The sequence below is a fragment of the Mastacembelus armatus genome, chromosome 20 (assembly GCF_900324485.2).
Source record: "Mastacembelus armatus chromosome 20, fMasArm1.2, whole genome shotgun sequence".
Classification (NCBI taxonomy): domain Eukaryota; kingdom Metazoa; phylum Chordata; class Actinopteri; order Synbranchiformes; family Mastacembelidae; genus Mastacembelus; species Mastacembelus armatus.
Window position 1 is genome coordinate 7,312,815 of NC_046652.1, and position 16,165 is coordinate 7,328,979.

General features: G+C 39.0%; 1 protein-coding gene across 3 annotated transcripts in view; it reads right to left on the reverse strand.

The window, feature by feature from the left end:
• Positions 1-16,165, reverse strand: part of prex2 (phosphatidylinositol-3,4,5-trisphosphate-dependent Rac exchange factor 2) — a 77,408-nt gene that overhangs the window by 48,406 nt on the left and 12,837 nt on the right. For all 3 annotated transcript variants that reach the window (XM_026292447.1, XM_026292446.1, XM_026292445.1), the window contains exons 2-11: positions 15,883-15,954; positions 14,730-14,852; positions 13,156-13,260; positions 11,103-11,204; positions 10,070-10,231; positions 7,070-7,203; positions 6,026-6,129; positions 4,400-4,549; positions 3,986-4,127; positions 211-311 (exon numbers count right to left, since the gene is read on the reverse strand). In XM_026292447.1, the coding sequence (XP_026148232.1) occupies positions 211-311; positions 3,986-4,127; positions 4,400-4,549; positions 6,026-6,129; positions 7,070-7,203; positions 10,070-10,231; positions 11,103-11,204; positions 13,156-13,260; positions 14,730-14,852; positions 15,883-15,954 (1,195 nt within the window). The remainder of the gene's footprint in view (positions 1-210; positions 312-3,985; positions 4,128-4,399; positions 4,550-6,025; positions 6,130-7,069; positions 7,204-10,069; positions 10,232-11,102; positions 11,205-13,155; positions 13,261-14,729; positions 14,853-15,882; positions 15,955-16,165) is intronic.

Genomic DNA, 16,165 nt, shown 5'->3' on the forward strand with positions numbered 1-16,165 from the left:
ACAGGATAGTTGCACATACAAATCAGAGAGTACTAGTCTTGTTCAATTATGAGCACTCATTGGACCTGGCTAGAGGTTAGGTTAGGCAAAGGCAGGCGTTTTCAAGCTCTACACCTTGCAAAAGAAATGAAATTAGACTGTGGTAGCTTTGGTTTTCGATATGGCGTCTTTCTTTCCTATGTCTGGGAGAAAAGAAAGGAGAAAATTTACCATGGTGTATGATGCCATTCTCCAGCAGAGCTTGACCCAGGTGAACCCCTTCCTCTGGATTGCCTGTCTCACCAATTTCCATCAGCCAAGACACAAACTCACTGAGCAAAGACACAAAAAAATAACATTGACGTAAGAACACACCACACATACACAGGAATAACACAACTAACTTATACAAAAATCCCATGGGAAATCCCATCATTTCAAGAAGGAGAATGTGTGTGGTCAGACTGACTATGGCAACAAACACCACCTTGGAGAAAAGTTATAATTTATTTACTGTTAGCAGTCATATCTGGTTGTTTGTTAAACTAACCAGCAGGCTTTAGTTTATTTAGTTTATGTGTTTTGGCTGGTCTCACTTTATTTATTTTAAACATAAAATGTAACACTATCACATATGAGGGATTTAATTGGTTCTTGGGAAGGTCGTGATGAAAAATAATTTTTGCACTGCATCTTTTACGCCTGGGACGGATGAAATAAACGAACCACAACATCAACAAACACAGCTTTTGATCTTCGCATGGTCAAATGAGCTGAGTGGGATAATTTGGTATAGTAATTCAGACTGTGGGACAGACTGCAGAGAGAAAACATTCAAAAGAAAGAAAGTGCACGGCCAGGCAAAGCAGCAGTAGCCTATCAGATTACATCCTTAATGATGTCTCCCCACAAAAGCCAAACAAACATGGCCAACACCACTGGAATTCTGAGGAACTCACTTCCAGCCCATGATGAATGTGACTGGGTGTCAACACGAACTCGACTGGAGCATTTAGGAAAGTTTTCAGAGAAACAACTGACCAGACACCCCACTTCCAACATCTTACACCCTTTAACCACTCATCCTTGACATCTCTTGTCTACGCAATAGACCACAAGGGAAAAACACAACTCCATAACAACGTACATTTGTCAACTTCTGCAACTTCGTAATGGAAGAAAATTATCATCAAAGTTTGGACTTTGGTGGTCTCCTGGAATCAAGCAGATCAGGGTCACATAAGCAATAAACTGCTTCAAGCAACTGAAATCTACATGTGGGTCTGGAAGAATCAGAGCATATTGAAACCAATAATGTCAAAGTTTGACTATTGGTGCTACAAAAATCATCATCCAGCAAGCACTTATTTTGGCAACTGACTTCTTATTTGAGCATTAACAAAAATGTTGTCGATGTTTAAGATCTGAATCATTAATATTTAATGTTATTGAGAAACCATTTTTGATAGATGCAATTTATTACATTCTTGCCAAAAATTAAGACGAGAAGACCAATAGCACTTTGCTTTCTGTGTGCAGAATATGAAACTACAGTCAGCTTTTGATTCTGGTTTAAAAAAATAAAAAGATATAAGGTGTCAACTACCAAGATTTGGTTTATAAAGACATAAGAGCTATTTCCACCTGAATCCAATCTTTATGCCTTTATGTCAAACTGGTTTCTCATCTCTGTGTGTGACACCAAATAAGCAAATTTGGCTGTATCTCAAATTATTAGGTTTCTCTGTGTTACTACCTTAATAATGATGTAATGTAATGAAATAACATGACAGACGATATCTTCTTTCACACAATATCAGTTTTTATTTCCTGTGTAAATTTATCATGGGTACGCTGACAGCAGAAAGTGTATTCCAAAGTAATGTCGAAAAGAAAGCACCCAAGTTGAAAAAGGGTATTTCTTACAAGATGTCTAACCTTTTCATGAGCACAGAACAGGCTTTCCACTGGCAACTATCACTACAGCAGATATCGATGTCTGTCATTTGAATCTCTTGTTTTTCTGTTTAAAATGGTGATAGTAACCACACACTAGGTGGCTGTCACAGACATTTTCTTTGATGAATTATAGTGTTACAGGAACCAAACCTCAAATATAATTCAACCATTTAGGAGCTTGAGACCCAGAAATAGCTTTCAGGTTTAAAAAAAAAAAAAAAAAAAGAGTGTGGAAAGAGAATAAAGTAAAAGCATTTCACAATGGAGGGAGTGGACTGAATTGAAGCCATAGGCAATGTGGCTTTCATCAGACACATAATATGCTCGTTCCAATTCATCAATTACCCCTACATGTAATTATCCCCCAATCATCACAGACAGGAGAGGTACAGAGGGGCTAGAGTTGTCTTCACCCACAACTGGTCATCCAGGTGCTGACCAAGTTGTACATTGAGGGACAGGTTTCAAAAAGAAGCTTTCCTGAGCTGCTTTCTCACTATATGATCGTTTCAGACTCAACACGTTGTCCACATATGACCAAAGATTGATGATTTTTATCTTTTTAGCTGACAGATCCATTCTTCCAGACCACAAGGGATTTGGTGTTGGCTGTATGGACCAAAGGAGAAAGTAAGTCCTCATTTCAAACCCTCTTGCAATGTTACTTGGCCACAACTATGTCCAGTTTTTTTTCTATCCATGTCTTGAAATGACTGTTTAAGCTAAACTGATTTTCATTGTGATTATTCCACTCTAACATCTCTAAAAATATTAAACACATGGAAAACACTTGTCATTCTGAAATGTAGTTCGGGTGTTTACAAGGCAAATTTATTATGGGATTTCAACAGTCAAGATTGAAGTACAATTTACATTTTATGAAACTAAGACTGCCTTGTGAACATTATTAGTCTGTTATATAAAATGTCTCTTGACAATCAGACGATTTTTCAAATTTTAAGCATGAAGAGCTCCTCAGCTGCAGCCAGATGTTTGTAGAGTTATTTATCCTGACCCAGCTTTATAACACAATCTTTGCTTTTGATATCGAAAGGACATCAATGTAAAAGACAACTTGTGTTGCAACGGACATAAGAATTGTTACTGAGGTTGATATTGAGGATCTGCCCTCTCTTAATTTAGGAGATTAAGAGGTGCAGTGTCCGAGATATCCAGTAAAAATGTTTACAGACTCAGTACAGAAAAGAAGTATATTACAGTGGGATATTTGAGGATCATCACATGTAAATCAGTGAGTTGCATAGAGTTTCCCTGTACAGGATATGATACCTAGATATGTACCTACATCTAACCTACAGGGAATAAAGGATAGATGGACAGATTCATTAAAATTAAGCAAGAAAAGTCCCGCGACTTAATAGTGTCAATTGAAGGACAACAGGTAGCAATAAACACGTCTCAGACTCACACACACAGTGGCTCAATGGCATATTGTGCCCTCTACAGTAGATATCTTATGGATTCTTCAGCAGTGAGCTTACTGTAATTTACCACGGGTTAGGGAGAAAGCAGGCCGTCAGCTGAGCTGCACAAGGATATCACTCAGTGATTTATGACTGGCATTCAATAGCCAATCCATCCCCAGACACCACACCAATAATCTTTAAATAAGATTCATGGGCAAAATCTGGCTGGATTTCATTTTCCCATGACTGAGACTATAGGTGCACAGTCTGCTGAAAAAAAGCACCAAAAAGTTCTTCTTTCCAGCTGCTGTCATTAGATTTTAATGGAAAGGATAAACGGATCTTAATTATAAAAGTTGGCCATGTAATATGCATTTCATAATGCAGAAGGCCTCACTACCAAATTTCCATCAAACACAAAGAACTATAAATATGAAAAAAGAAACATACAGAAGATAGATATAGGTATTCAATCTGTTTTATCTGAAAAGCTCATGCCACCTAGTCACCCAGTTTGACACTCCCTCAGAGCCACATATCTCACACTGACATGACCCAGAGGAAACCACAATGACTGCAGTGGACAAATCAACTGTCAGTAATAGAGGCAGAAGCCTTACCTTCCCAGGAAGCACTTGGGAAAAGTAGTGAGCTTGCGTTTCCGATCCTTAATAAGGTTACTCTTTGTCATGAGGTGGTAGAGCTTCTCCCCCTTCTCTGACACCATCACCCATGTATCCTGCTCCATACCCAGCCTCAGACCTATGCAGCAGAAAAGGGAAAGATGGTGCAAAAAGCCTGTCAATACCATGGAATTATTACTCTTTGTACGTTTGGATTAGACACAGCATTAATTACTAAGTGGAGAAGTCTAATGTCTCTTAATTTCTCATAATAACTAACATTGCCTTTCAGAGTCATTGCAAATGCTCTTTAGCGGAGGTTACTGACTGGCATTGTATAGAATATATCATGTATCAATGAGTTTCCCTAAACTGCAAATGCTATGCTGATACACCAAAGCAATTTCTTACCTTTCCTTCGCTCCCTCTCTTTCATGATGGCCTCCAGCCACTCCTGTTTCTCCTCTGGGGTTTTAGCCATGCAGACGAACCACTTGTTCTTGGCTGTGTTGTGAATCTTCCAGCCGTTGTTCACTATGTTCCCGCTGCTGTGGTAGTCAGCTGTTAGGGCAGAGGAGGAGAGCAGACACGATTTGGACTTCAGCTGACTTCTAGTTTTACAAAGTCCTCTTTGCACAAGGGGTGGTACAATGCAAATCCACTTTTTTGACTCATTTAGGCCCAGGGTAGTTTGTCAAGTTTGAAGGGGAGGGCCATCAATCAGTGGTCACACTGTACCTGTGTCATTGTAAACACAGATTTTGGGAAGTTGGGTTAACAGTAAACAAGGGTTGCCACACTAAACACAGCAATAACATAAGGCACAAATCTTAAGATTTGGTTCAGAGCAAACAGAGTTAATGTTTTGAAAGCAACACAGAAAAGAACACTAAGACAAGAATAGATATGTTATCTAATGAATTAAACCTTTCTTATATAGTAGCATATGGTCTATTTTCCAAAACAACATCCAATATAAATCAATTGAGAAAATCTCACTCTTATCTTAGAGCAAACCCTCCCTCCAGACTCATTTTTCTCAGCTCTTGTGCCAGCCCCTTTGGCCTCTCTATTAAGTGGTTGATTATCTATCGATGATCACTCCTGTCCTTTAACGAGATAAATGAGAGTACACACATGCTGAGGAAGTGCCATCCATCCACATTATTTACTACCAAGTCCTCAAACACTCCCCCATAGCCGAAGACTGCCTGTGCTTTACTACCCCTTCTCATACAGTGTAAAGATGTATAAAAAGTCAAAATCTCCATGTAATGGACTCGAGCCCCCTTTGACTCCAGGTTCATCTACATCATTATTTCCACCTTTCAAAGAACATCTCAAGTGCCTTCCTGGCTATTCTCTGATGTTCTCCTTCTAAAGGGTGTAACAAAAAGCAAACCATTACAATCATAAATTATAATCACATCTAAAAGCATCTACAGTGTGGTGTCCTTTATATGGTATGCCTCAAGGGCGTTTTTCAACCTCAGGCAGCAAGTGTGTGCCTGGGAAAAAGTTGTGGCGCTTTCGGGGCATAAGCTAAAATGCTCCAGTTGCCCTGGATTTCAGGTTGAACTCTCCCGCCTGTGGTGCGGAACACCCACGAGTTACTGCACCACCGCCTGCCTCACATGTTTATCCTCCCTCAAATGCAAACCCATCCATCTCGCACCAAAAACACCCAATATTGCTGTCCATTTAGGCCTGCTGGAGAGGAAATGATGGCTTCTACAAATATAAATGATAATCAGCAGCTTTGTAAGGCCAAGGAACGCAAGCACTGGAGTTCACCAAGCACTGTACCGGCAGCACACACCAAAGGACGTGTAACTTGGATGTAGATCTGAAAAATATAGGTAAATGTATAGGTAAATCTTATTTTGCAATTGAAACCCAAAACCACATAGTTGTGAACCAGATCAGGCCAAGAAAGGTGTCAGCTTTCCTATGTGGGTTATTATACCATATTTTTTAACTCCAGCTACCATGCTAAAATATTATTTGTCCAAAATGTCTTTTGACAGAACCACTCACCAGTTCCATCATCCACATTTTCCACCTCCATCACCTCAGTGTTGATTCTCCCTCTGAACAAGTAGCGTGGACCCTCAGTGGCCGTCTTGCTGTTTTTTAACCGCCTTTAACAGAGAGAAGCAATCAGACAAATTAGCCACCAAGGTTTAATCATTTCATGTTATTACTTACTGTATAATGAGTCTCACTCACAGTTCATTTAGGATCTCATAAGAGACAAATTATACTCAACCCATGTGTGTTCATATGTAATAACCAACTTAAGCAAGGACAATTAATCTGAGAAAAGTTAATGACTTTAAGGTCATTTCAATATGTTTTATTTCATGTTGTCTTTTTTTTTTTTTTTAAATCAGTAAAGGGATTTTCTTTTATGTACAACCTGCAGACACCACACTGACACACTGTATGCAGCAACTGGACTACAGTAAAAGCAAATGGAGGCAGGTGGCAGCTTGGCAGGTAGTGGTTAAACTAAAGTCAAGAACACATACAATGGACAAAGCAGCATTGTTAGCAGCTGCAACAGTAGGTGTAGCCAATGTAAGTCTCTACAAAAGCAGTTTTTCAAAAAGCTGGCTATTCATCAAGTGTTCTGCCTAGAGCAGCACAACAATACTCAGGAATCAGCAAGAGTTTCTTGACACAACTTGCGCTGATAACAGAATAAATCATACTATATAAAAACCTAGCTAAGTGATTAATCTCCTGGGACAAGAATGTATTCACAGCTATCTAGAATAATCATGTTATCGATAAGTTAAATACAAAATTTGCCCAACTCCCTAACAAAAATATATAATATTCATTACATTGAACTGCAGCAATTTCTTTTTTAAAAAGTGAAGAAAGGGCTGCAACGAATTATTAATAAAGCCCATGCTCTATGATCTGAGTACTGACACAGAGGGAAATCATACATTAGCATAAACAATATTTTTACTCAGTCTATTAAAAATATATACTCTAATGAAAATTTAAATTCATCTTGGGCTTTGTAGATTTTATCTGCAGAGTAAGAAAAAAGTCAGATATTGGAGACACCTGTTTTTCTTCTTGCAATAAACCAGAAGCTTGTCAAACAGGAAGAAAATCCTCTCTTGTACATTTCCAGCAGAAATCTTCAACAGGACACCCTGCATGAGCATCTCTGTGCATGTGTCTGTGATATTGGAGCCCTGAAATGGTCAAAGAGGCAAAAGGTCAAACAGAGAAAAATTTAGAGTAAGAACAGTCAGAAAAAAAAAAAAAAAATTATCTTGTGATTGTTTTTTAATGAAAGACAAACTGTCTTTGCTACAGAAATTTTCTATACATTATTTTTATAGAAGTATTCACCCATACCAGCACATCTAGCAGGAGGAGAGATTAAAAAGCCCAGCCTTTCCGCCCCCCACCCCTCCTGGGTCTGTAAAAACACTCCTAGTTTCCTCATAGCAGATTGCTGTGGGACTTAAAATACGGGGCTGTTAACAGCTTCTATAGAATAACATCCCGTCCAGTCGTTGCACCTGGTCACCATATTGCTTGAGGTACCTCTTGCAAGTGATAAAGTGTGTGGTCTTTTCCTGTACCTTGCCTGCTCTGGGAATTTATGTACCTCGTTTGATCAACCCTTCAAAGCTAAAAATAGCTCCCATGCACAGAGAGCCAGAAAATGTGCTAAGCATTTCCTCCTGCTGAAGAAATCAGTGGGCCAAAACCTATCCTACTTTCTTCTTTCTTTCCTCGCCCTTTTTAATCTTCCTTATCCTCCCTTCCCTTCTGCTGGTCATCTTTCACGTTTCTTCCCCTCCTCTTGATTTCAGTCTGTTGTGTCCCTTTTATTCCTTCATCCACACATTTTTAAGTCTCTCTCTCCTCCAGGCACTTTTAACTCCCTAGCTCACGTCCAGATGTTCAACTAATTTGCAGCCATTGAAAGTGTGCACACCAAACGCAGAAAGGCCAACTTTTCTTGGTCACTTACAGAGACAAATACCAGCATCACATGTGCAGAGAAGAGCGCTGCATATCCTTAATGGAAGAGGCAACAGTTTCTCTTTGCTTGTCACTTTGCTTTAACAAACTCCATTACTCATTTAGTGTAGACTTATTTAGTTTTTCTTTGTCTGCAGGTGCACAGACTTCATAGTCTTCAATGTAAAGCTTAAACACCACTGTACAACACTGTTAACCCTCAGTCAGCTGGTTCATCTAAATGTGTATCTTTATGTGCAGACAGCAGCCAGACATAACTAGAGAATAAAAAGAAGAAATGACAATGCACTATATGCCATTAATTAAGGAAAAGTTGATAATGAACTCTGAAGTGCTATTTGTCAAACAGTTGCAAAGATGAGAGAATTACGCAGATTTTTTTTATTAAACTGGAGCCCAGCCCAAGCAAACTCTACAACTAACTCTACAACTATTTTAAGAACAGTAAATAAGAACTTAAACAAGAAAACCGAATGTAAAGTGAAGTTCAACTGGAAAATACCATCACCTGGTCTAAAATTAACATACAATATTTCTGTGGTACACAATTAGGAAACACAGATACTTCCAACAATGATCAAATGCTGGCAGTTGTCACCATGGAGACAAGAGCAGGCCATCGCCCTGACTCTGCCGCAAGGTGAATCTGCCAGGATGTCCTGAGGGCAGCCAGCTGTGGAGCAGGTCAGCGCTAACAAGCAATCAGCTCTGGTGGAGTTTGGAAAAACAGCGGCTGTGACAATCACTTCTAATCCCGCCACCATTCCTCAAACACCCACAGAGAAATTAAAGACACAACCACCATTCGGCTCTGTCTTTCATCTCTTCAGGGGTGCTGCTCCAAAATTAGGGCAATTAATAAAAGTGCAGAGTAGTTAAAGCCATGTCAAGTATAAGATGTAATCACACCCAAATCTAATTTAATACTAATTTTGATCAGCTTATTCTTAACTGTGTGTGTGTGTGTGTGTGTGTGTGTGTGTGTGTATAAAAACTTTTTATTTGTTCCTTACTCTAAACAGAAATAATGAACTACCACTATCACAACTGCAGCTCAGATGTTTTTGTTGTTAATGATTTGCCATCTGTTCATATGCATAAAGACCATTATGTTTTTTGGTGTATACAGTATGTTGAAACTTTCAAAATGTATTTTTGTCATCAACATTTCCTAAATATTTTAGTTCCTGAGATATATTTTTCAATGCAGCAAAAATAAGGTAAACGTCTAAAGGAAGCTAAATACTAAAACAACACTGTTATGTAATGTTGTCACTGACCCTAAAACAACACATTCAAACAAAAACTATAACATCTCAGTCAGATACAAGTTAGTTTTATCTTGTTGTGCCATGTCTAACTCCTATCTGGGCTGAAAGCCTGTTTTCTATTCAGCTTCTATTCTATTTGGTTCTATACAATAACTGTCAGAAACTGTATCTGTTCCTCTGTAGCAGAGTCCACCAATCCTTGGGCCCCCTTTGAATGAAATCAGATCAGTTCTTCTGAGTCCTTACAAGAGCATTCTAGGACACAGGATAAACACTAAAGAAAACCCTATAGAGCAAGGTGTGCAGTCGACCTGGCAGTGATTGTACTGGTCAACCCAAAGTGTTTAACTACAGGCTCATCCAGGTGAAAGTAATGTGGCCATTGTGAATAGAAGTCATTGTTCCCAATGAGAACAAGAAAGACTAACAGGCTAAAAAAGTCACACTACTGGAATTATTGTTGAATGACTGGCATAGGGCTAAGTAGCTTTAAATAGGTCATGACTTTGAGCTTTGTCAGGAGAAAAAACCCACAGAGCACAGCAAAAAGTCAATATAGTCATTTGAACTGACTGGATGAAAAATAACCATTAAAAACACTGTACATAGTTTAGTTAAGAATAGTGTTGTCACAATACCGACATTATAACTTCAATACCAATACCATGGCTATGGCTCTTATTAACTAATCAAGTACCAATATGTAAAATTAGGTATAATACAATTTTTAAAAGCAGGATATTGTAATACCAGTCTAGTATCAGTACTCAATGCAACACTAGTTAAGACCCACCTCCCAGCCCTCAATATGGGACTGCCATTCCTCCAAAATCTCCAGTTTCTCCATTTGCCTCTTGGCTTCGTTAATGCTAGAGCAAACCGCCTTCATCATCTGCAAAGACTCCTGCACCAGGGTGTAGTCATTGTGCTTTTTAGGGGTCCTCTTCAGCAACTCCTGCAGATTTAAAAATGTTAAACGTGCAAATATATAAAAAGAAAAGTTACATCATAATGCACATGCACTTGTTTAGACAGATTCACTTGGACTCATTTTAAAAGACATCAGCTCAAATGTTTGGCTAATCAATCTTCACAACACGAAAAGAATGAAAGACATCTCATGTACACGGTATACTCCGTCACTGTCCAGTGGTTCCTGAGTGTAGTACAAAAATCCCTGGTTAACGAATGTTCCAGTCTCACAAAAACAATCTGTAGTCTAAACAAGAGACCATCAGCATGTCAGCTACAATACTATAGAGCTGATTTACACTGTTCTATATACATCTGCAGTCAATGATGGTGATCTCTGTCATCCTACAGACAAAAGGAGGCCCTGGTAGCTAGTAGAAGTGGAAGGGCATCAGATTACTCCCTTATTATTATTATATCTGCCTGTGCTGGCGGACGTTTACAGAGTGCCATGATGAATTAATAGAACAAGATAAACAATTCAGACCACATACTCAAAGTGTATTTGGTTTCAGTCAAATTTCACTTTTGGGAACGAAAATTTTAAAACTAACAATTTAAAGTGTGGATATGGATGGACCCAATCAAAGTGTCTGAATGCACAGCTCGGCAGTGGAGGTGATGACAGGCCTTGAGTTATTCCCACAGTGTGGTTGTGCCAAGGAACTAAAACAGGGATATGTCAGAATATGAGACCAGTGTTTAATTAGCAAGGGAGAGGTTGATATGAATAGGATTAGACAGCCCTAACTAATGACTAGGTGGTGGTGGATAGAAAGAGGTGCCCTACAGAGGCAGCACAAGGGTGTGGTATCTGTATAATACATAGTTAGCATGCACAATACCATACTCACTTTGAGCAGCAATGGGTACTTGCAGATCCTCTGAATAGGAGCTACCAGATAACCATCCAATGGAACCTCTGTGTTTTTTCTGCCTCCCAGCAACATGCAGTTCTGAAGGAGAAGAGATGAAAATGAGACGATGTTCAATCAGACTAATGCCAGTAGCTCTGTGTAGAAAGAAAACTGGCTCTTTTTTTTTATTTCAGCAGTCTGAGGACACATAGAGACAGACAAACACTCAAATTAGAGTCACAAATTAACTTAACCCCAATCTGCATGTGTTCAGACTGTGGAAGGAAGGCAGAGTACCTGGAGAAAACCCAAACAGACACAGCGAGAACATTCATACTCCACACAGAAAGGACCCAGGGTCAAACAGGTTTCGTATTATTATTAAAAGGATGGTGTAAGCAGAACGTTCATCATATTAAGTCATGTGTGAGATCTGTTGAACAAAAATGTTAAAGATTAGGTAGAGACATATCAGAACTACTTTTGATTCTCATTATTTTATGTACTGTATAGTATGGTAGTATATACTACTAAACTATTATAGATATGGTACTGGTTGTAATTTCCATATAGTTTAAAACTAGTTTTAAAAAGTATTTTCATTAGTGTTTACCACCATTTCCATCTTATTAGTGTATCTGCATGCTACCCTTTGCTATTTAGCATCACTCAAAAGAAGCCACTTTGTAGAAGTTGAATTTTGCCTTCAGCTGACCAAAGTGACTCCTACCATACATGTGATATATCACATGTTATGAGATCAACTGCTAATATTCATTCTCACCTCCCTCTCCCCTAAAATTTAAATGAGGTGCTGAATTACAATGTAAGCAATAAACCACTTTTAAAGCAGTCAGTAGGCCAAAGGTTTAGTAGAGGTGAGTCAATTCCCCACCCTGGTCATTGCAGGACCTGGAAGGTCACCTGAGGCATATTAGACCATAACCAAATGCAGGTTGGAGGGTAACATGAGATCCAAATGGCCCTGTTGGAAGGGTAGGTCCTCAAAAGGTCAAACCTATAAAGACACCATTAAATCAAAGTTAATTAATATCTTTGCCTCCTCTGGCTTCATAGATTAAAGGCACACATGAACAGTAAATCAGAGCACTTGCAGCCACTATTCTCTGATGGCATGTACAGTATGTGCATCTGTGTGCATTTCATTTCTCACTATCAATTACAGTCTAAGAAAAGGTCATGTGCTTCACCACAGAATCAGCAAAACAATAAGTATGTTTGTGGTCATTCGCTGGTTTTCCTGGGTGTGTAACTGTGCTGTAGACCTCAATTTCAAAGCACTCTCTTTTTATAGACATTTAAAAACATAAGGGAGGCAGGGTGCTGTGATAAAAGTATGTCATTCTGAGTCACAGAAATGAGCAGGACCGGCATTGCAAAATATGAGAAAAAAGTGAGAAGTATGAACAAAGGACTGAGACAAAGGACAAAGACTGTAAACAGTATCAACTGAAGAGCTGTGAGAAAAGGAAAGGGCTGAGGACTTTTGAACTCTGAATGCACACACAAGTACTTGCAAACACACATACAGTTTAGCAGCGAGCCAGCAGTGGGGATGTGGTCTTCTTTTGCTCTAGCAACATGATTCTTCCCTGTGGAAGCGAAAGTGTCTCAGAGTGTCGGGACAGGAAGAAGGAGTCCACCCACACCACTCTCAGACTGGAACATAAAGTGCATGGTTTTACACTATCCAGCTGTCATGTGTGGGTGACTGTGTTTATGTATGTCTGAGTGCGTGATGATGTGGTTTTGTATGTGAGCAGATCTCAAGCCCACTTCAGATCACTTATGATACCACTTGGACTTGGAATACTGGGCCTTGAAAAAAATGAAATTGAAAAAGTGTAAAGTAACTGAAGCCTGCAACTTACAGAGCTCATTAAAACCAATATACCACACATTTAACAGTAAGTGTTTTTTTTTTTGAGTTAATAAAACTTTCTTACTTACTCACAATTAATCTTAGATACTGACCTTTTGAGATTTGACTATCTACTTCAGCACTGTGTCTTACAAAGCCCCTTCTTACCAGTAAAAAAGTCCGTACACTCCTGATCTTGTTGAGCTCCAGCAACAGCCTCTGGGCCTTTTCATGATTCCCACAGTATTCATCATAAATCTGGAAGCGGCTCCTCTGCAAGAGTCGGAGAAAGAGAAGGTAAGAAGGATGCAAGAGATGTAAAATGAAGAAGCTGCAAACAGAAGCAAGCAGAAGAAGGAAACAAACAGAAAAGGGTAAAAATAGAAGAGCATGTAAAAATAAATTAGGTCAGATTAGGGGAATACAGAAGACAAAAATAATAACTAAAGACGTTTAAAAAGAGAGGGAGAGAAGAAATCAAAGCCAGAATAGCCATATGAATTATAGGAGGAGACTTATTATTTTTTTGCACACTCCTCTCCTTTGTGAAATACATAGTGTGTATTGTATACGAGCACTTCAATCAGTCTGCCTTGCGACCATATGGCCATCAAGGCAAACTTTCCACCAAGGCTGTTGTCATTACATTCAAAACTCCATTGTCTTTGAGAGGCAGCAGCAAGACCAAACCAAACAGTCACTAAATCATTCACCACAAAGTCACTACAGAGCAGCAAAAATACTACAAAGTCTTAAGCCATGCTGCTCTGCCTCAGAAGACAAAGAGGGTGATGTGGCTGGGCACCCGTTTGGAGTAACATGGAGTAACATGCAGGGGTGGCTACGAAAGCAGAACATTATGAGTAAGTTTACAGTATGTGCTTCTTTTTAAATTATATTTTGAGTAAGAGGTTTTTTTTGGCTTTAATAATTGATTTTACTATAGTCTTAAATCGAAGAATGAACTCTGAAGTGTGAACCCATTTGCCGGAAGGATTCAAAGAGTCGATTTGGTCCATTGTCCAGCTGCTTAATTTCTACCTATTTGTGTTTCTGTAGGAAATTTGGATTTGAAAATTGTTTGCTGGAATTTAGAGCATCACCAAATCACTTAATAGGACACTTCAAAAAAGCTGCAGAGAGAAAAATAATCTCTGTAAGTATAGACATGAGCACTCATGATTGAACTATGGCCATGAGTTATAAGTTAGGCATAAGTTATGCTCTCTATTTTCTCAGTCATTATATCATCCGAAACATCATTGTACCATATGTAGTATGAGATCAATTCTAGTGGCAAAGAAGTCACCCAAAGCCCAACAGCAGGATAGTAAGATTTATTAGGCTCAGAAGCTTCTTATATGCCAATGTGCCGTTAGGCTGTGCATCACAGAAATGTGATATGTAGCCATACTCAGCAGTATCTCAAAGCCCCATCAAGCATATCAAAATGTACACTCTGTCTTCATGGGTAATCCAGAGAGACAGACAGACAACATGTGGTGTATCTTGAGACAACTGCATTTGAGCCCTGATAGTAAAGTAGGAGATAAGTCATTTAATTTATAGGCTCTAATGAACAAAGGATTGTTACTATCAGGACAGGCATCGAAGCAATGAGCTATAAGAACTTGAACTAAAGTGAGTGTGGCGTGATAATTAAAAGTGGTGAAATGACATTCAGCTTGCAAGAGGGGAAGCATCAAGTACAGGCAGTTGCAGCAAAGCACATGGGTCCTTACAAAGTACAAGAAGCAGTGCCCGATTTCATGATGAGCATGAGGGTCTGGCAGCAGAAGCTCTTCCACCATGGACAGGAAATCCTTGTGAACCACCAATATCTCCTCAATGTTGGAGAATAAAACCTAGGACAGACAAAGAACAAAGACACTGCTTTGCCTGACATACAATTAAATGTGCAGTTAGATGATGTTGTTGTTTCTTTTTTAATATTTGCCAACAATTTTTTTTCTCCCTGTGTAGTTCCTAAGATTACCCAAATCAATATTTGGGCATATACTGCTTTTTGTGGCCAGTGGAGCTTGACAAAAGAATGCCTGAGGCCACAGAATTAAGAATGAGGTTTCTTTTTAATGGCCATCTTGGGCTGCAATGCCATTGGAGACACTAAAAAAAGAACATTTTTATGATATGTTGAATGGCAACTTGGTTTCCATGTGGTGTTGACTTCTGTTTCCCTTTATGTCTCTTTTGTGGTGTATTAAAGGACAAAACAATATGCTAGATGGGGAAAGAAGCTAGTGAAATTAAATCAAAGCAGAGAGCCTGAAGTCTTTATTGAGTGTTGCAATGCTAAAATAGTCTTTAGTGATACTAAGAACAGCAAAAATCTGGTAAAATTGGATAAATGTGTTTCGACTCCAGAGGACTGGATGTCATTCAGCTGCTTGGTGACATTACAGCTTGTTGCTGCCTGCTGACCCTGTTATCTAATACCCTCTCTGTACAGCATGTTCCCAAACAAAACATAGCATGAGTAGACATAATCCAAAACATGGGACACGTAGCAAATTTCCACTGAATGTGTGTTTACCTTCAAGAGTAAGCAAACACAGTGAAACAGACACACTCCCACTGTGAGAGAGCATCTTTTATTATCCTCCAGCTGGATTCATTTATAAATAGATTATATTTACAGCTGCTTCCTGGATCGCCCACTACTTCTCTCGCTATTCAGAACTTGGCTATTTTAGTTAAAACATTACCCCAAACAGGGGACCCACTTCATTTAGTTTCCATTGCAATTTCCGGCCTTTTCATGGATCCAGTTTCTGAATCAAAATAAGATTTGTGTGCTGTGAATAAAAGTCAATCGCTCATGATTTTTTCCAAATCTTAAATACGCAGTACCGTACCATACAGAGTGACACTCACCTTAACAGTTTCTTCTGTGATGTTCTTGTCGATTCTGGTGGCTGCATACTGGTTGAGACGATGTAGAAACACCTGACGTAGAGTAGAAAACGAAGGCAAGAATTAACAGATTAGACAGTCTGTCATTTTGGAGACTGATCGTTTTTACCTTTAACTGTGCAAACTGAGCACTAGACTTGAGGCTTTGTGTGCTGCTGCAACACTGATACCTATTACAATAAACACCTGAAATAAATATTTGTGCTGAAGGAAAAAAAAAAAAAAAAACATAATTGCAACACAT